The sequence below is a fragment of the Microtus ochrogaster genome, chromosome 2, assembly GCF_000317375.1.
Source record: "Microtus ochrogaster isolate Prairie Vole_2 chromosome 2, MicOch1.0, whole genome shotgun sequence".
Classification (NCBI taxonomy): Eukaryota; Metazoa; Chordata; class Mammalia; order Rodentia; family Cricetidae; genus Microtus; species Microtus ochrogaster.
Window position 1 is genome coordinate 47,197,015 of NC_022010.1, and position 20,070 is coordinate 47,217,084.

General features: G+C 42.0%; 1 protein-coding gene across 3 annotated transcripts in view; it reads left to right on the forward strand.

The window, feature by feature from the left end:
* Cmss1 (cms1 ribosomal small subunit homolog) overlaps positions 1 to 16,438 on the forward strand; it is a 290,654-nt gene extending 274,216 nt beyond the window's left edge. For all 3 annotated transcript variants that reach the window (XM_026785838.1, XM_026785842.1, XM_026785840.1), the window contains 7 exons: positions 1,275 to 1,404; positions 5,008 to 5,067; positions 6,505 to 6,607; positions 10,283 to 10,343; positions 10,760 to 10,847; positions 14,461 to 14,549; positions 16,178 to 16,438. In XM_026785838.1, the coding sequence (XP_026641639.1) occupies positions 1,275 to 1,404; positions 5,008 to 5,067; positions 6,505 to 6,607; positions 10,283 to 10,343; positions 10,760 to 10,847; positions 14,461 to 14,549; positions 16,178 to 16,261 (615 nt within the window). In that variant the 3' untranslated portion in view covers positions 16,262 to 16,438. The remainder of the gene's footprint in view (positions 1 to 1,274; positions 1,405 to 5,007; positions 5,068 to 6,504; positions 6,608 to 10,282; positions 10,344 to 10,759; positions 10,848 to 14,460; positions 14,550 to 16,177) is intronic.
* Positions 16,439 to 20,070: the final 3,632 nt, after the last annotated feature.

Below are 20,070 nucleotides of genomic sequence, written 5' to 3' on the forward strand. Positions count from 1 at the left end.
TTGCTAAATACTGTGTCTCTGTGCAGAGAAGGGCTGTTGCTAAATACTGTGTCTCTGTGCAGAGAAGGGCTGTTGCTAAATACTGTGTCTCTGTGCAGAGAAGGGCCATTGCTAAATACTGTGTCTCTGTGCAGAGAAGGGCTGTTGCTAAATACTGTGTCTCTGTGCAGAGAAGGGCCGTTGCTCCCATGCAGACATTTTACAGAGCAGCCCTAGCGTGAGAGCATCTCCCACACTGAGAGCAGCGGTGCTGTTCTCCGCAGCCAGAGTCTGCTGCTGAAGTCAGCTGAGGAGAGAAAAAAGGGTCCTACCCCGTCCGCTGTTTAACAGCAAGCATTCAGAAAGAAGTATGCAGATGTGTGTTTTCTTTCCTTGCAAATGCCCAAATAGAAAGGCAGAACATGCCAAATTGGCTGAGGTCTGGCACGCCCTTAAAGAAATGCCTTAAGTGCTCTTTGATAATTGAGTCACACAGCCTTGAGGAACGGAGTGTTAGGTTCCAGAGGTTCAAGGTCAGAACTCTCGCTAGTTTAGCTTGGCAGAGGTCATGTCCATGGTGACAACATTAGGTTGATACCTTTGATGGGACCTTGAGTAGTTCTGACACTGGGAGTGGGGGAGTCTGGGTTTTTGGAGAAGCATTACAAAGAAATAAGGGAAGTTTATGACAAAAATAGACAATCGCACTTCCATATATTACAGCATTTAATAAAAGGAGTATAAATACGTATATTGTGTAAATAAACATTTTACAAAAGAGTCCACATCAAAAGAAAGAAAGTATTTTCTGTGCCATCTGTTCTATTGTGTTTCATGGGGCCTTGGGATTGCCTCCTAAATCAGGACAATCAGCATCAAGTCCTTTTCAGTGAGCGCCTGTGCTCAGCTTCATCTGTAGAAATCCATCGGAGGCTCATCACCTAAAAGCCAGATTGTACAAGAAGTGCTCAAAATTCTGCTCTTTCAGGAGTGCAGGGTATTTAGGAGTAAAAGAGAAGTTTGCATAGCAAGAAGACTTCTAGACTTTAAACAGAAAAATACCCTACTGCTGAGCTGAATGCAGTTTTCACTTCCAAAAGCTACAGACCAGACATTACAAGGAGGCCTTTCGATCCTTTCTTCGTGTTTCAAACATTCACTATGTCTAAGAAGTATGCAATAAGGTTTCCCACTCAGCTACCGCCAAAAGATAGGTGCCAGAGACACGAACCTACGCCACATGCCATTCTAAAATCTAATGTTCTGGTTTTTTTTTTCTTCTCTTTTTTTTTTAGAGGAAAATTTCTGATATTCTCGCAAAATCAGAGCCCAAACCAGGTACCCCTGGGGACCTTCAGAAGCTTATCAAGGACCATTACAGCGGCAGTCGTTCCATAGTTGAACTAGAAGAACTCAACCTACCAGGTGTGGCCCATGTCAGTTGTCCTAAGGATGGGGAACAGACAGGGTCATTTCTTCTCTACTGTTTTATAGGAATCTCCACTGGTGGGAATTTATACATTTTCCTTGCTTTTAAACCTCTTCCCTCCATGTAATACTTTTTAACTGTTAGTTATTTATTTGGGATTCTTAAAAAAAAAATGATTTTTGCTGAGTTGAATACTAAGGTTTGTGAATGTACTTTATCTTTTACTGGAAAGATTAATTGTTCAGTATACAATTTTAGCAGACTCTTCAAGGAATAAATGTCTCTAATGAAGATAGATATTAAACTCACGTAAGGACACTTCAGACATTTAAAAGTCTTGGTGTGAAACTTTGTTGACCTTTCTTTATAAATAAGAACAAGCCTTAGGAAGCTTGTTAAGCTGGGCTCTGAATCCCAGAACTCAGGAACCTGAGGCAGATGGATCACAGCAAGTCTGAGTCCAGCTTGAGCTATAGAATAAACACCCTATCTCCAAAAAATTAACAAGATTTTGTAATAAGCATTTTAGTTGTATTGTTGTGGTGGTCATGATTTCAGTTTTGGAGTAGGATTCCAGTTGTACCCAAGACTCTTTCAAGCCAACTCACCAAACCTGGCAATAGGATTCTGCATTTCACAGAAGCCACTGTGGTCTAAGGCCCCATGCCTTATTTAAAATTTCAAAGATATGCAAAACTACAGTCCCTACTCTGAGCTTTTAGATTGTGGTGCATCTGTAAGACTCCTGGGCAAGGCTAGGAGAAACCAGATGTTATCCTGAAAGCAAACCATAAGGCGCTTTGGCACCACTGCCCCAGATAAGCTATTTCTAGGCTACTGAAAACAACTCCTGCTACTTGGGGAAGAAGTCAACAGTAGCTGACTTTCCGTTACAGCTCTATGCGTGCTAGAAGCTTGAGAAGCTGAGGAACAGCCTGTTCCCTGCATAGTTATCATTCTTGTGCACTATTTTTTTAAATGCTCCTTGGGATTAGCAGCAGGAGTGCCCCTGTGTGTTCTTTTCCAAGACAATTGCCCTTGAGGGAACTGGAGGCTTGCACTTGGATGCAAAGAGTATCTGGAATCTTGCTCAAGTGTAAGACTGTGTCCTGACTGCTCCTGCTGTCACAAATCCTCACTCAAGCTGAGGCTGGTGTCTAGTTTTTAGTGTGACTCAGTTTCTTCTTCTAGTTTTCCTTAGCATGTAACTTGTGCCCTGAAGGATTTGTGAAGCACATCCTGATATTCTATGACCTCAGAAAATATCATAAACCTTGATTTCTGCAGAATTGTTGATTGCTAATGTTTATAAGAAACCCTTGGGATTCGTCCAAGTTACGTAAGTTTGTGTTATATTATTGTTTTTATTAAAGCCCCATAACATAACTGTGTAAGATCGTAGACTTATGGATTTTTTTTTCTTTAGGAGGGAGAAAGTATGTTAGAAACCGCCAGAAAGAGCAGGCTTTAGTACCAGCTAATAGATGACCATTTTAAGACATAGTCAGTTAAGGCATCATTAGAAGCTTTCCTAGAAAAGACCCTAGTCACCACACCTTGACCAAGAACAGCCTCCAGGGGTAGTAACTGTGCTACCTGGAGAGATAAAAGATGCCATTTGTTATTAGGAACAGGTTAAAGAAGGAATGTAAATAATAGAGTATTGTTTCTAATCAGTTGGTCAAGTGTCTGACTGGATTTTAATCTGAGGTTGTTTGTGTCTGAAGGGCAGGAACATGTCCTCTTAATTACCACTAATTGTGCTGTACACAGCTAACATCTTACACGTGGGAACTTAATTAGGGATTTCCAGACCAAAGAACACTGGGAGCTAATTAGCCTCTGCTGTCTCTTGAGAGCTGGTTTGGTTTAGATCAGTGACCCTAAGTGCCTTTAGTCTAGCTGCAACCAACTCACCGAGGAGTCTCCTCAAAAGAAACACAAGTCACCCTCAGGGACTCAGCCAAGTAGAGGCCATTCTGTTGTCACTGTTCACCTCATCTGTAAAGACCATCAGAGACTCCCTGCCTCCACTGAGGCAACAACTTAGAAAGTGGTATGTATTATATGTATTATTAAATTAAATCAAACTTAATTCAGTAATAATTCACCCCCTAACACCCTTATGTTTACACAGAAACTTTTCCTATAGAAGGAATTGAGTTGATAACCATAATGTTACATAAGCTGTGACTGTCACTATCAGCAGTGGTCCTGTTTATTCTGATATGTCATGTTGTATTTTATAGCTAGGCTGAATTGTTGCATTTTGATACATTATTCCCATTCTTTCCAAATCTATGCTTTATTTCCTTTCCTCATAAATATTTACTCTAGACAGTTGCTACATTGTTTTAGGCATGCACTTTATATGCCATTTGGGTATATATCTTTATTTTTATCTAAATTACATTTGCAGAGCCTCTCATTCTGTTTCTTCGCATCACACTATTCTCAGATATGCCAGATGTGGCTTTGTGTACATCTAAGTCACTTCTCTGAGCTGCTCCATAGTGTTCCAGCCCTTTCATCTGCCCCTTTTCCCAGATGTGGACACCTGTAGGGCTTCCCACATCTCAAGGTCATAAATTTTGCCAAAATTAGTCTTTTTGTGTATCCCTTTATAATGCACAAAAATTACCTTTATTTACCCAGAAAATAAATCAGAGAAGCACAGAGTATATTATCTTAATATTACTACTTTCCAAACAAGTGTACCCATTGACCATTCTACCTTAGTTTGGCAGATGTTACACCAGCCCACGTTCTCCATAGCTCTTCCTATCGTGCGTCTTCTCATCTTCGCCATTTTGCTGACTGCTCCCTCACTGCTGCGTCAGTAACTAACGGATTCGAGGTTTCTCACAAATTTCCCAGCCACTTCACCTTGCCTTTGCCTCATTCATAGACTGCAAGTGTAAAGATGCTTCCTCTGTCTGTAAACAATGTGCAGAGCTTTTACTTCACTACTCTAGAGCGTTAAAAATTCCTACCCCAGGGACGAGCCCAGGTTATCCAGTACAGAGTGGTCATCTCCATAAATACGCAAGCAACAAAAATATACTCAACAGGTTACATTTATATATGTGTGTTTAGCACTAAAAATAGAAAAAGATGGTATCAATTTAAGAGTGGAGAGCATGGAAGGGCCTGGAGGGAGGAAACATGGGGAAGCTGGGGGAAGAAGGGAGTGGGAGAGGGACAAGGGCTATAAATACATTTTAAGTAAAAATGTAAAACTAGAAATAAAATATTTTAAATTCAAAAAATAAAGTCTATTATTGCTACTGCTGTTATTTTAAATAACACTAAATAATGAGCCTCCAAGTCACTCACATTTTATAACTCATTCAAGAATTCATCATTCAGCCGGGCGGTGGTGGTGCACGCCTTTAATCCCAGCACTCAGGAGGCAGAGGCAGGCGAATCTCTGTGAGTTCGAGACCAGCCTGGTCTACAAGAGCTAGTTCCAGGACAGGGACCAAAACCACAGAGAAACCCTGTCTCGGAAAAAAAAAAAAAGAATTCATCATTCATATTAATCTGTTTTGATTGTGTGCTTGCAAAGTTCTCAGCAAAGCATGTTTCTCGTATTCTAGACTCCTGCTTCCTTAAGGCCAATGATTTGACTCACAGTCTCTCATCATATCTAAAAGAAAGTAAGTAAAGTCTGATGTTTTAAAAATTATTTCCCAGGTCATTATTCCACAAAAAAAAAAAAAAAAAAAGAAAACAGTTTTGAAGTCGGGTTTGTCAGTGCAGCCATAATCCCAGCATGCTCAGGAGACTAAAGCAGGAAGAGCAACACTTATTCAATGCTAGCCTGGGCTATCAAGGGAAACTCAAAACCCAAAATAAATAAGTAAGGTTAGTCTCTCTAAATTAAACCTATACATTGCAATTTTATTTAATGTGGTATTATAGATAGATAGATAGATAGATAGATAGATAGATAGATAGATAGATAGATAGATAGATAGATCACCACATTTAAAATTATGAGTTTCTAGCTTAAGTGGAGAGGTATTTATGGTTCCATCTGTTTTTCTCAGTTACATTATATGGGCTCAGTAATAAACTCATTATTCCCCTGCCTCAGCTTCTCACATGCTGAGATTGTAGGCCACATTGTGATGCTTGTTAATTGATGTGCTGTTTTAATGTCTAAATGTATTTCCATTTTGCTCTGGCTTCAGGAGTTTGAGTGCAGGCCCCATTTGGGTTTATAATGTATTAGATGTTAGTCTAGGGCTCCGGAAAGTGATGTCCTAGTCCAGAGCCTCCAGTCTTCTTGAACTTGACCTTCTTGCCTGAAAGATCAAGAAACTGAGCCATGTGATTTTTAATAGCTAGAAGAACATCTGTTTACATGTTCAGAATTCAGACCTCGCTATTACAGCCAATTGATATTTTAGTTTGTATTGTGTATAACCAGAAAAAAACTAGATTATTCATAACAAAATATCATTTACTTGTTTCCAGCAATAATGTGACTTACATAGAGCGATTTGACATTCTTCTTTCAGCCTTTTAGTGGTACAATGATACCAAATTTGTGCTTATTAAACATTTCTCAGAATATAACTTTACAAATATAAATCTGGATTATAGTAGGAATAATATCCTGGCATAAAAACTTTAAAATATTGAAATTCTAAGCCTATTTAATAAGCATAATAATAAATAATGAGTTTGAAGTATTATTTATTGTCAGTTCATTCTAGGTTATGCTGGATGTCTCTTTAAAATTTCACTTGGGCTGGGTGTGGTGAACCAAGTCTCTAGCCCCAGGCAGGTGGATGTCTATGAGTTCCCGACCAGCTAGTGTTATGCAGTGAGATCCTGTCTTTAAACAAACAAAAGGCTAAGCTAAACTAAAATCTAACAAGACTGAATCAGAGTTACCCTATTGGTCAACAGTGTCTTCAGGCTTTAAACATAAAGTTTAATCTGCTGTCTGAAATAGCAGAAAATGTAATAACAGTCAGTGCTTGTTTTATTTTCTTAAACACTTAGAAATAAATAATTGGAGAATATCCAGTGTTAGCAGCACTGTTTTGCTGTCTTTGGAATCGTTTTCGTGATCTGTCTTTCAGTCTGTCCTAAGTGGGTAAAGCTTCGGAAAACGCACAACGAGAAGAAGTCAGTCCTGATGCTGATCATCTGCAGCTCTGCCATCCGAGCCCTGGAGCTCATCAGGTCAGTGTCGGCAGCTGGGCCTCCGGGTGTTTCCTCATAGATACCAGCCTGTGTATTCTGTGTGCCATGAGTAACTCTGGGTCCCTGCCCTACGGGATGTACGCTCTGTTGGAAAAGCTGACAGTAAGCAAGTAGGTGCGCGTAACAACATCCTAAAGAGTGATGCATTATAGAAGGGAAAACAAGGCACGGAAATGAGAGGGAGACGAATGACAGCACTGGAGCAGAGACTCAAACAAAGTGAAAGAGGGAGACACTTGGCTTTCTTGACCTGAGATCCGAGGCAGATCTCCCGTGTGCCGTGTGCCGCAGTGAGCCCTGATGTAGAGTGCCATGAGTCATTTTAAAGGTGCATTTACACCACTGTGTAGAAAAACACATTGTTCAGGACAAGGGTAAAAGCACCAAGACCACACTAGCAAAAACAGCCAGCAAATGGAAGGGGTGATCTGACTCAAACTAGAAGCAAGGAAAGGCAGAATACCAGGCAACAAACTTTCTAACCTTTGTAAAGAAATCATCAGGGGATGGAAAAGTGAGCACCATACTCTTGAGAAGGGAGACTCGGTGTTGTAAATATGCCTGTTCTACTTTGGAGCAGCTACAATTTTCACTGGTTTCCAAGTAAAACTCCAAGCAAATTTTTTAACTAGATAAACTAATTTTAAACTTTTACAAAATTATACAGCTAAAAATGGCAAAAAAAAAAAAAAAAAGGTTTTTCAAGGCCACTGAGAAAAGGTGCGCTATCACTTTCAGAGTGCAATACGTGTGTCATAGTCTCAGCAGTTCAGAGCCTCTGGGACTGTCATGTGCAGGACAGGCAGAAGTGGGCCAGAACTAAAAGGGAAGAAGCAGACCCAAATGCATGTGAAAATGTAGGGCCCAGAAAAGGTGACAAAGACAGCAGAGGAAGCTAGATTGTTAAACAGTTGTGTCCAACAACTGAGTAGCCATCTGTAATGATTAAGTTCATGTCTCACTCCTTCTGTGAAGATAAATTCCAAACAGACCAAAAATTTATATTAAAGATAAGTTTACACTTTATTAAGAGCTTTCATAGGCATTTCCATTTGCTGCTTTTTTGCAGAATAAACAGAATCTTCCACTGGATCTGTGTAACATTCAGAGAACAAAGAACAGACAGAGAAGGGTGGCATTTACAGGGAAAAGCCCTGTCTGGGAACCAGCCTTTGACAGGAGACAAAACAAAGGAAGTCTGTGTCTTGAAACAGGAGCTTTGTCAAGTACCCTAAGGTGCAAGTGTATGGACTCCATGGCGATTTAACACCTGTTTTCCTAGATGAACTAATCTAATCATGATTTTAGAAAAGTAGTTGTTAAACTTTACTGTCCCTTCAAATTCTGGTTTCTCCACCTCTGCACACACATTAAATCATGCCCCACACCCTCCAGCAAAGCAAAATGTTCCTTTCAACTACGTGTGCTCCTAACATAATTGATCTTCAGTACTCCTGTTGTTTACCTGGGTATCCATCTGTACTTGTTGGCCCTGAAATCAGAGCATTCACACCAGCCTTTCTGAGTTTTAGACAGGACTACAGAACCCAGTGCAAGATGACATGCTAATGGCAAAGTAGTTGGCCTACATGTGACCTCTCTAAAACAAGTTGTCATGTTGATTCGAGCTTTTACTGTACATAAATTCCTTTCTGGGACATAAAAGCACTGTGTTGTCACAGTGCATTTACCAACTGTCCCCAGATATATTATGATCCATTTCAAGTTTAATGAATTACAAAGTGTGATCTGAGCAGGCTCAAGGACCAATGTTTAATAATCCTATTGTAAGGACATCTGTTATCTTGACAGCCATAGTCCTGTTGTTTTCCTTGTTAACCCTGCAAGGGAGAATGTCTATGTGTAATTAAGAACTCACTTGTAATAGAAATTAGATCTCATGTTTCACTGTTTATCTTCCTCCTGGTCAATAGTATTTCTCAAACCATAATGACATAAAGGAAAGTAATACCCCATCTTAAGTATAACTCCAAATCTTAACTAAAAACTTACTTGTTCATTATACCCACTTTAACTCAAAACGGAATTTTAGGTGATATGCAGAAATACACCAAATGAGAAACAGATGGTTAAAAAGAAAACAATAAACATCAGAAAATCAGATGAAGCCAGTTGGAACTGGTGTTCATGATCTCTTCCATAAAGCCTTGTTAAGTTATAGAGGTGGACCCAACTTCTGTGGATAGGATGTGTTTGGAAATGTCAGTCACAGACACATGGCATTCTGTGAGTTCAAATAAAATAATGCGCAGATGGTGTAACCTGGCTCTTCATAGAGCAGCTGTAGAAAGTGAGGGCCTACTGTCAGAATGGTCCTTCTAAAGCCTTCCCTCTGAGGTACCAAGCAGGGCAGCCTTGACTCAGAACTGATCATCTCAGTTCATGTAAACAGATCCAAACTGTTGAGTACCTAGAACTGAAAGGATGACCTCACCTACTTACCAGGTGTTATAGTCACTAAATAGATCCAAATTGTTGAATACCTAAAACAATGAGTGTACCACCTCAGTGTGTACCAGATGACAGCGACTCAAGGATGAGTCTACGCTGTAGCATTTTGGCCCTAGAAAATTTAAATGAAACTGAGCAGATTGCTGCATGCGAGCAATCCCAGCATTTGAGAATGCAGCAATGGGAGGATTGCAAATTTGAGGACAGCCCGCATGACAAGTTCAAGGACAGTGTCAGGTATATGGCAAAACTCTATTTAGTATGAAAGGGAGGGAGGGAGGGAGAGAGAGATTGATTCATTACATTGCACATATAAAAACCTAGATGCTTGACTACTCCAAAAGTAAAGACTTAACACTGGCTTTGTAATCTCTCATCTTAGTAATTGGATAAATAACCGACCTTTTCGAGGACGCGTGGTCTCTGGTTCCCCAGTCCTCACAGCTGCCCCCTAAAGACTCGTTTCTCTCACATGAGTCCCACTTGCTCTCATGGATCAAGATCCACAGTCCGGTGTCTCTCTTCCTTCCTGCCTTCTCCCTCCCTTCCTTCTCTCCTTTAGGCTGGAATATTTTCATGTATGAAATTTCACAGAGAAGTTCAGTCTACAAAATAGAAATTGGGGGCTGTTCTGACCTCCTCCCTGGTGCACTCATCCTGTGGTTCCATCTGGACACCCCAGCAGACTTTCAGATGCCTGGGCTTTCCTGATCACAGGCTGACATCACTGCTCTGGGATGTCCCCTTGTAATCAGAATTGCAGATACATATTTGAATCATCATAGAAACCATAGTGTCTGGCCTTGTGTTTAACTCAGAAGGACACCCAGATATGTACCTGAGCAAAAGGCTTTCCCCATTTCTGGGTTTTTTTTTTTTTCTTTTTTGAGATAGTATCTTCTTCTGTTACCTAGACTGGTCTCAAACTCACCACAGTCCTCCTGCCTCAGCCTCTTGAGTGATTTCACGCACCACTGTGCCTGAAAGCCTACTCCAGTTTCACTGCAGAGATGGACTTGCCTGATGATCATCCTGTGTGTAGATAAAAACATAACTGTACACATTCAGAACAGTCTTTTGAATGATAAACTATAATTTCTAAATAGTGAGTTCTTAAATGAGTAAATTGTCATAATCTATTCAATACATTAGTTAATTAATTAATCTATTCCTTTTCATTAGGTCATTGACAGCATTCAAAGGAGATGCCAAAGTTATGAAATTATTTGCAAAACACATAAAGGTAAGCAGGCGCCTGCAGTCCTGCTGAGAGATGAAAGTGGTCCCTAACAGCATCGCAAGGCCTCAGCATTTCCACTCATCCTGTCTGATCTCCCTAGAAATCGCTTCCTTTTGATCTGCTCCCGATGTGACAAATCTAACAACTGTGCCGACTTTCTCTGCACTCCGTGCTTCTCCATGGTCACCTTGGCCCCCCTGCAGACACTGCCTTGCTATTGCTCTTGAATAGAAGCTCAGGTCTGAGTCCCAGTTCTTTGGGCATTGGCCAGTTTTATATATAAATAAATGGTTCAGGACAAGAGTGGTCTTATTTGCTTTTTTATTTTATTTATATAGAGATACAATGCTCTAACGTGGCCTGGGGTTACACCTTGTTAATGATTCTGCCTTCTCCTTCTTCTCTTCCATCTTGGAAAGGTCCAGGAGCAAGTAAACTTGCTGGAGAAGCGTGTGATACACCTGGGTGTGGGGACTCCTGGGAGAATCAAACAGCTTGTTAAACAAGGTATGAAGTGGGAATTCTGTTAATAGCTACACATTTACCTTGCCCCCATGTGAGTCTAAGGAAGCACATTTGAGGTGCTTTTTTACAAAAAGAAAAACAGTCCTCTGTGTAAATCACCCAGTGGGAAGTCAACTTGGCCTTTGATTTCAGAAGCCAGCCGGTTTGAACAGTGCTGTGGATATGACAAGGACTGTGGCCCACTGAAATTCATTTGCCCCACTAAACACATTCAAATTCCAGTGGCTCTTGAGCATCTGAATGGATCCACAAAGGCTCCACCCATTAGCAATACTTGGAATTGGTAGAGGACGCTATACTGAACACTCCCTTCTCAGGAGGCTGAGGCTTGGCACTCAGAGACTTCCACTCTAGTTAGATGGGATAAATGTAATGTACTGGAATGGAAATACCATTTCTATAGTTGATACAGAGGTAGATAGTCCTGAATATTCCTCCCAAGTACTTTTCCCTTTTCGTGCTTTGCAGAGTAAGTTTTCCAGGATTCTTGGTGGGTTTTAATAGTTTGCAAACTTCCTCGAGCCAAGAGCCTAAAAACCTTCTGGTACCCCTATTACCTGTTCTTGACTAGACCTTTAGGTTTGCGCGGTGGTGTGTTTTTACGGTGCTGGAAATTGGATCTAGCGCCATACGCATGCTAGGCAAATGCTCTACCACTGAACCGTATCACCAGTACTCTTTTTACTTTGTACTTGGAGAGGAAGTCTCACTAAGCTGCCTAGGCCAGCCTTGATCTTGGGGTCTTTGTTAACCCCCATCACAGACCTGAGCTGGGAGGCTGGTTCAGATTTATTGATTTCATTCTTCATTTTCAAATCGCTTTATATAGTTATGTGACTTTGTCTTCTGGATCTATTCCTGAATTATTTTGTATATGTCAGAGCAACACCTTCAGCAATATTGTGACTCAGGAAGGATCCTCGCCAGGTAACAATACCCACAGCTAATTAAACCCACTGACTGCAGGGTTCTGTGCAGACGGCAAAGAATTAAGACACCGAAGTCCCTGATAGAGACAGGAGACAAACATTTTTTTGAATTCCTTCTTGTATTGGTGTTGTGCTGGACATCCTTGTATGTGCTTTCTAACTGGTACCCATAGCATTCTTACTGGCTAGGACTTTTATGAGAGAAAGCATAGCCTCAGAAGAGATGGGTGATTCCCCCCCACCCCACCCCCGTGGTCTCAGACCAGGCCTCCTTAGTTCCAGAGCCTTCCCCCTCCCCCAGGAGTTCCTTGATACTGGGGTGTTCATCTTGTGGACATAGAAAGCAGGTGTTAGGTACCAAGTCCTTCAAAGAGACACAGATTTGACGCAATTGTATGGGCATTGGGAGAGGCCAGGGAAAGATTTTTAAGTTGGTCCTTGCCACCCCCACAGCTCTCTTCTCAAGGTTCAGCTGGCCCCTTCTGGGACCCATGACTTTTTCTTTGTTACCCGATCCCCCACCACCTACAAACAGGCTCTTTTAGGTTTAAAATAGAAACAGCGAGGCAGGGAGGGAGACAGACAGAAAGAAGCTGTCCAAACTGTTTATTAGATTTCTACAGAGCTGGGGAAACTCTATATGACGGCTTGTTTCATATGGAAAAATAATGTTGGGCTGTTGATGTTTTATGTGATATTAACGAAAACTTTTACTTCTGAATCTAATTGGATGAATAGTTAAAATGTTAGCCGTGGTGTTAGATTACATGGAAGGTGTTTATGAAAATAGCCCAGCACCCTGGGAGCTGAGGTTCTGCCAGAACTAGAGCAGTGTCACATAGGCCACTCTATCTTAACACAGTGCGGATCCGTTCACTGTCTGAGAAGAGTTTCCAGACGTGAGCGCCATCCCATAGTACTGCGATCTGTGGAGCCAGCTCCAGAGATTTCGCAACTAAGGAAATGTTCTGACTCTGGGCCTGTGAGGAAAGCAGAAGGCACAGGGGAGCAGGGGAGATGGCTAAGCGGTTAACAGTGCTTACACCAAGCCTGAGGTCTTGAGTTTGATTCCTGGACACGTGGTGGAAGGGAGGCCCAATGCCTCAAAGTTGTCCCCCGACCTCCTTTCTCTCACTTTGGCATGCAGGCCTATGCAGATACACACATGCATGTGCTAAGTAAATGTTGTTTGTTTGTTTGTTTGTTTGTATGTTTTTAGGTTTTTGAGACAGGGTTTCTCTGTAGCTTTGGAGCCTGTCCTGGAACTAGTTCTTGTAATAGACCAGGCTGGCCTTTGAACTCACAGAGATCCGCCTGCCTCTGCCTCCCAAGTGTTGGGATTAAAGGTGTGCGCCACCACCGCCCAGCAGAGATAATTTCTCGTTAATTATGAGTATACTGCCTTCCAGTTTTTATGCAACAAGTATATGTCTTTATAAAACAGAGATTATATAACATTCCATATGGTTACAATGTATTAGTTTTATATGTATATATAGGGAGAGAGAGACTTTATGTTATAAATATAATATATATACCTCATTTATAATACATATATTTATACCTTTAGAGGATTTTCCTTCTTAGGAAATTGATTTACTTCTCATTTGAAATATATATGTATTACATTGTTCGTCTCCAATACTTCTAGTATAGAATACTTGAATTTTATTCAGTTTTTAAAAATTATGTATTAAACAGTGATCATCATTGGAAGTAGCGTTAAGCTTCTGGAAGTTTTTTTAACTGGGACATCACAGAAAGCTCGCTCTTTTGTCAGTGCATGTTTGAAAGCTCTGGGTAAAGGTGGTTCCATTCAAGAGGGGGCTTCGGGGCTGGAGAGATGGCTCAGTGGTTAAGAGCATTGCCTGCTTTTCCAAAGGTCCTGAGTTCAAGAGGGGGCGTCTCTGCTTGCGTTCTGCAACACTGAGTCTCTTTAACATCTCTTTTTTCCCTGTTTCCTATGATACTTCCAGTGAGAGTGTTGCAAATACAAGATAGTGTAAGAGGCATGGAAAGTGTCTGGGGCAGAGGGAAGACTGAGCAGGGATAGGCTGCGGGGAGTAGCTGCATGGGGGGAGCCTCGGGTACCGTTTGCAAGCATAGCGGGCAAGACCTTGGAACAACTGCAAGAGCTGGGTTTGCGCCCACCTTTTAGGACCTGAGGACCAAACAATTCTGGGTCTCCTCCAGTCCTCATGTGCGATAATTCTAGGTAAACCGGGCAATGGAGTGGGTGCAATCTATACATGATTGATTCGCCAGCCTCATCGGGTAGCCCCGTCAGCATCCTTCCCGGCACCTCCTCAGAATCAGGCAGGCTCCAGTGCTCTCAACCCTTCTGAAGGACAATGTCTCCTGTTTACAGGAAACAGCTTCTCAAATCCCTGTCAGAAAGGCGATCCCAGCCTCTGGCCTTCACAGACAGAGGGCTGAACACCTGAGTGTTGACAGGCTTCCCCGGTGTCGCTCCTCTGTCCTCAGAAGCAGTGATAAAGCTGCGTGTGTCAGAGTGCGGCATGTGTTTCCCATCAAGCAAGCGTCAGTGTGCAGAGGTTCATTGCTGGGGAAAGGCCCGCGAGTGAGGCAACCAGGAGGATGAAAACCATTTTAATAGGCTTACGTCGTGAGGTCTTTACTACCACGACTCTCGCTGTGTCTTTCAGATGGCCTTAATTTGAACCCCTTAAAGTTTCTGGTTTTTGACTGGAACTGGAGAGATCAGAAGCTAAGGAGAATGATGGACATTCCCGAGGTAATGTGTAATCAGCTGTTGTCTTTAATCTTTTTTTTTTCCCAATTTGAACTTGAGTTCAAACCCAATAATAAAGTCTTTGGCTTGAGGAGCCAGCACATTCTAGCTTTGGAAATAATTTCTGTCTTTAACGCTGAGGTAACTATTATAGAGCCATCCCATCTGCTTACACATAACTGTATCCTTCCCACGTGTAATATACAGTCTGCTTGGTCGCCCACTAAATGACCATGGCCCCTGCCCCACTAGGACATCTGTACTTCAAAGAAGCTAGACAATCTGGAGGACTTGCCCTTTTCCTGTGTCTCTCATCACAAGCATACTCATCTCTGCCACTTATTCTTACATATACGGTTTTGGCCAAAGACGGGGAGGAGGGACTGCCTCATGGTTGGCTTCTTCACATCCCCACAAAACCTACTTATATAATTTACAAAGATGTTTTCATTTTGTGTGGAGGGTTTCTGCGTCTCAGTGGATTCAAACAGAACGACTGGCTGCCTTTGTGGGCACCGCACACACAGCTCACTGTATATTTATGAAAAATAGTTCATTGCCCTCATAATGTAGAAATTTCATTTTGCCACCCACCATGTTATCATGGAACAATTTTTCAATCTAATCTGATATTGTGGAGAGGGGGTCATATAATAATAAATAAGGCTGTCAATCGCCTACCAGGACTAAATCATGCCAGTAACTGAAGCTTGGGGTTAATTTGCCACATAAAACTACTTCCCCAAACTGAACCGAGTTCATTATAATTGACTGGCAAGTTGTATTAGCCATCAGTTCAAGTTAAAATCCATTGAGATGCACACACATATACATAGTGGGGTACACTCTGCCTCCATGAAGAACCTTTTTAACTAGTTTCAGCCACGAGGCCAGATTTGATGGTTTGTGATATGGTGTTAAATCTGAGGAATCCACTGTACAAGGGCAGGAACTTGTCATCATAGGTAGTTTTATTACATTCATGCCATTAACAATTATCACAAGGCAGTCAATCCTTTATTGGATCCTTGCGTAAAAATCTGGGTTACCTAAAGCACTTTGGAGTCTCTGGACATTTCTGTGGCATTTTCTTTTGGATAGATGCGAACATAAAGGCTTATGATGAAACTTTTAATGAAACTGATGTTTTACATAGTGCTCTTCCTTTACTCGTGTGACTCTAACCTCTGGATCAAACAGAACCTTCCCTGTCTAATCCTGACCATAACAACTATACGAACACCTGGAATCCTAGGTGTGGACTTGGTTCACTCTGATCCTGGCCATAAGAGCTGTATGAACACCTGGCACCTTAGTTGTGGACTTCACTCTCTCATTCTGGCCATAGCAGCTGTATGAACACCTGCAACCCCAGGTGTGGACTTTGCCCTCTCTCATTCTGGCCATAGCAGCTGTATGAACACCTGGGACTCCAGGTATGGACTTTGCCCTCTCTCATTCTGGCCATAGCATCTGTATGAACACCTGGGACCCCAGGTGTGGACTTTGCCCTCTCTCATTCTGGCCATAGCAGCTGTATGAACACCTGGGATCCCAGGTGTGGACTTTGCTCACCAGGACTACTTTTGTGTGATGCTAATGTTTCTATTGTTTTTTTTTCTCTCGTTTAGATAAAAAAGGAAGTGTTTGAGCTTCTAGAAGTGGGAGTGTTGGACCTATGCAAGTCAGAGTCCTTGAAGCTGGGCCTTTTCTAACCCTGGGTCCTGAGGAAGTGTCCAGTTGCCAGCAGGCTGCAAGTGCTCAGTTGCTAGCTACAGTGGTGTAGCTGTGTTAGTCCTGGTCACTGCAAACGCTTCATGGGGATTCTTGGACACCGATGCTATGAGCCTGTCCTTTGGCTCATGGCTCATACAATAAAGAAGCTCTGCCTTGCATATGCTGCCTTTGTTAAGCAGACTGAGTTTTTCTTCCTCCTCTCCTTCGACTGTGTGTGGGATGAGGCCCCCTTCCTTCATTTCTGATTGGTCAGATCAGACAGAAAAGTGAGCTACTAGACTCACAACACTTGTCAGGCAGGTCAGCTAGAAGGGATCCCGTCATGGGGAGACAGGTGCCTGCTTGGCCTTTGTCATAGCTTGAAAGGAAACTGGATGCACTGCATCTTGTTATTTGTCATCTCTTTTCATAACCCTCTGCTTGCCAGGTGCCCTCTGCCTCCCACACTCCCTTTCTCTGAAGCCTGGTCTCGGCACACAGTGCATCCCACAAAGCTAGCAAGAGCAAGTATACCTAGGACAGGCAGATGATAAATACAGCAGTCTTCTCCATTTACATGTTTTGACTTTTTAATTTGAAATAATTTCCAGTAGGCACAATTTTTGCAGAAATAATGTAGGTAATTCACATGTCTCCTTCCCCAGGTTCTCCCAGTGTTACTATCTAATAATATACCCAATGCACAGGTACCAAAACCGACAAACCAACATCAGCACGGTGCAGTTAAACTGAAAATGTTATTGTGATGTCACAAGTCTTTCCTCTGATGGCCCCTGGAGGATCCTGCTGCTCTTGTTCTTCCTCATGGTGACAGCCGTCACTCTCCGCTTCTTACAGGATGAGTGCTCATAAGTCTGTTAGCTTTCCTAAATTCCGATTTTCTCTATTATGATGTGAAGTCTTGTGGTTTTTGGTCAGAACCACAGTGGTAGTGTGTCCATCTCTCTGTGTCAGATCAGGGGATGCATAAAGTCATTGTGTCTTAGTTCCCATGACATCAGCCTTGAACACCTGGTGAAAGTGCCATCTGCCACTTTCCTCCATGGCAGAAACATGTACCGTTTTCCCCTTTGTAGTCAGTATCTGTCTCGGAAGAGATGCTTTAAAGATCTGTAAGTGCTTTTGTCTTCAAGGCACCCAGTAATTTTTAGCAGCCAAGATCATGCCTGCAGTATCTTCTCTATTCCTGCATTCTTTTGCTCTTCATTGGAATCCCTGTGAAAAAGAGCTTTCCTTTTTCTTAGTTTCTTTGTTCAGTTATTTTTTTACACCAATGAGGACACGTGAATATTTTATTCTATGGGTTATAATACATTACTATTTTATTTTATTGATCCTTTTTTTGGTTGTTTTGTTTTGTTTCAAGGCAGGGTTTCCCTGTGTAGTTCTGACTGCCCTGGAACTTGCTCTGTAGACCATGCTAGCCCCAAACTCAGAGATCACCTGCTTCTTCCTTTTTAGTGCTATGTTCAAAGGCATGTGCCACCATACCTGACTACTGATCGAATTCCATTTTGTTGGAGGCTTAGGTGTTAGGAGCACTGGTTTTTCTTCCAGAGACCCAGGTTCAATTCCCACCATCCACAAGGCAGCTCACAACTGTCTGTCACTCCAGTTCCAGGAGACCTGACACCTCCATGCTAATGTACATAAAATAAAGCTCAATTTTAAGAAAAAATTCTATTTTGTTACTCATATAATTATGCGCTCTGTTCCAAGCACGGTGTATACAAGTCAATATATAGTCTGCTTCATCATTGAAACAGTCCTAAAAGAAAAATATTGTCCACATTTTAATTCATTTTTTGTGTTATTTTGAGACAAACTCTCAATGTGTATCCCTTGGCTGTCCTGGCATTCACCATGTAGACCAGGCTAGCTTAAAATCTCACATAGATCTGCCAGCCTCTACTTCTTAAGTGCTGCAATTGATGCATGCATCACTATGTCCAGTTCTTGTTCATATTTTATAGACAATAAAACTTGAGTCCCACAAAGAACGTGCACGGTTCAAATAATAGAAATGGAAGTCAGGCCCAGGACTCAGAGTCAGGAAATCAAGCTGTCTTTTTGGAAACTCGAGCATACAGCAAACAGACAATAAAGGAAAATAGATGCCATTGCAGATAAATTTCACATTGAAGTTATTCTAGCTCCCTGGGTGGCACATCACAACCCAGCAAAGCACACACTCCTGCACTCTAGTGAGCACGCCTGGGCACCTCAGGCTGCCACGCAAGCGTTCAGAGAAGACAGGTGTGCATTCCATCTTCAGTGATCCTCGTCGGAGCCCAGCTAAGGAAAAAGACAGGAAAGCCACACTGGACATGAAATTCTGTTCAAACTATTTGAAATTATGTCGAACCAAACCCTGTTGCTTTTATCCTTTTAACCCTAACAAGTGAGATTTCTCTATCCGGTGGTAAATAAAATGGATCACATAGCTTCCTAATCCAGGCCTGTTACTGTTTGTCAAGCGACATCTTAGATAATGTAGAAAAACACATAGCAGGCATAATTTCCTATGAAGACATTGCAGTCTAAGTCTGTCAGAATTCAGAACAATCCACCAAGTTGCCCTTAAAGCTGAGACTATTGGGAATATTGGAAGTGTCCACCCCATACTCATAACCCTGCCCTGACTCCACATATTTACTATATTTGCATCCCTGCAAGTAATAGGAAAAGACAATTAGATACAAGTCAGTCCAGATTTGTAAAGTGTGTGCTATTGCCCTGAAGGTGTGAACTGCGGCCCTACAAACATTAGCCACCATCACTGCCTTACCCAGAACAGCTGTTATGACTGTTGACATTCCTGCATAGAACAGAAATTTGAGAGTCATTAGACCTTCAGCTAAGATTCCAGCTGCTGCTTTCTGCAGCCTACTGCCATCCACATGTAGATCTGCCCCAACTGCATGTGGTTTTACGAGTTACTAAAACATAGCCGGTAGACCATTTAATAAAGAATAGACTCCACCTATGCAGTGATGACAGCGTTATCATCCATGCTGGGATGAGAATAAAGCAATGTAGCTGTTGGGGGGTCAGTACCCCCATCTTCCTGCAAGTACATGCAATAAGATCATTGATTGAATGAGATACACAGCATTGGAATCATTACTTTGGTCTGTCTTTGGTTCCGTCTCCAGTGAGTAGACACGTGTTCGCATCTCCTCCTAAAAAGTGTATGTATATGCCGGAAGATTGCATCATTGTTAAAGAAAAAGAAAGGCAAGGTTTAAGAAAATCCTTCTCCAGGCTTTCTAATGAGACTACCACACAACAAGCTACTGGCAAATAGGTATCAGTTCAGAACGGTACTTAGATAGGCAATTTTTCCCACTTAGGGTACACTTGCTTGTTTTTTTTTTTTCCTACGAGACAGGGTCTCACTAGCCTTGACTGGCTTGGAACTCCTATGCTGGCCAGGCTGGACTTGAACTCAGAGGTCCTCCTGCCTCTGCCTCTCAAGTGCTGGGTGAAAAGTATATGTCACCACTGCTCAACTTCAGAGTATATTTGCAATGCCTAAAATTATGTTTAGCTACATGCTGGGGTAGGAGGCTACTATTGGCATCCAGTCGGAGGTGTGAGGGACACTTAGCTGGTGTAAGTCAGGGGTGCAGCTAAATATTCTGTGCCACACAACAGCTATCCAATTGTCAAAAGTGTTGTAGTTGAGGAAAGTTGATTATTAAAAAGCAAGCAAATGAAATATACTTACAAATCTACGTTATATTATTTAGAACTCGGTTTAAGTTAAGGCCCACTCAACGAAATG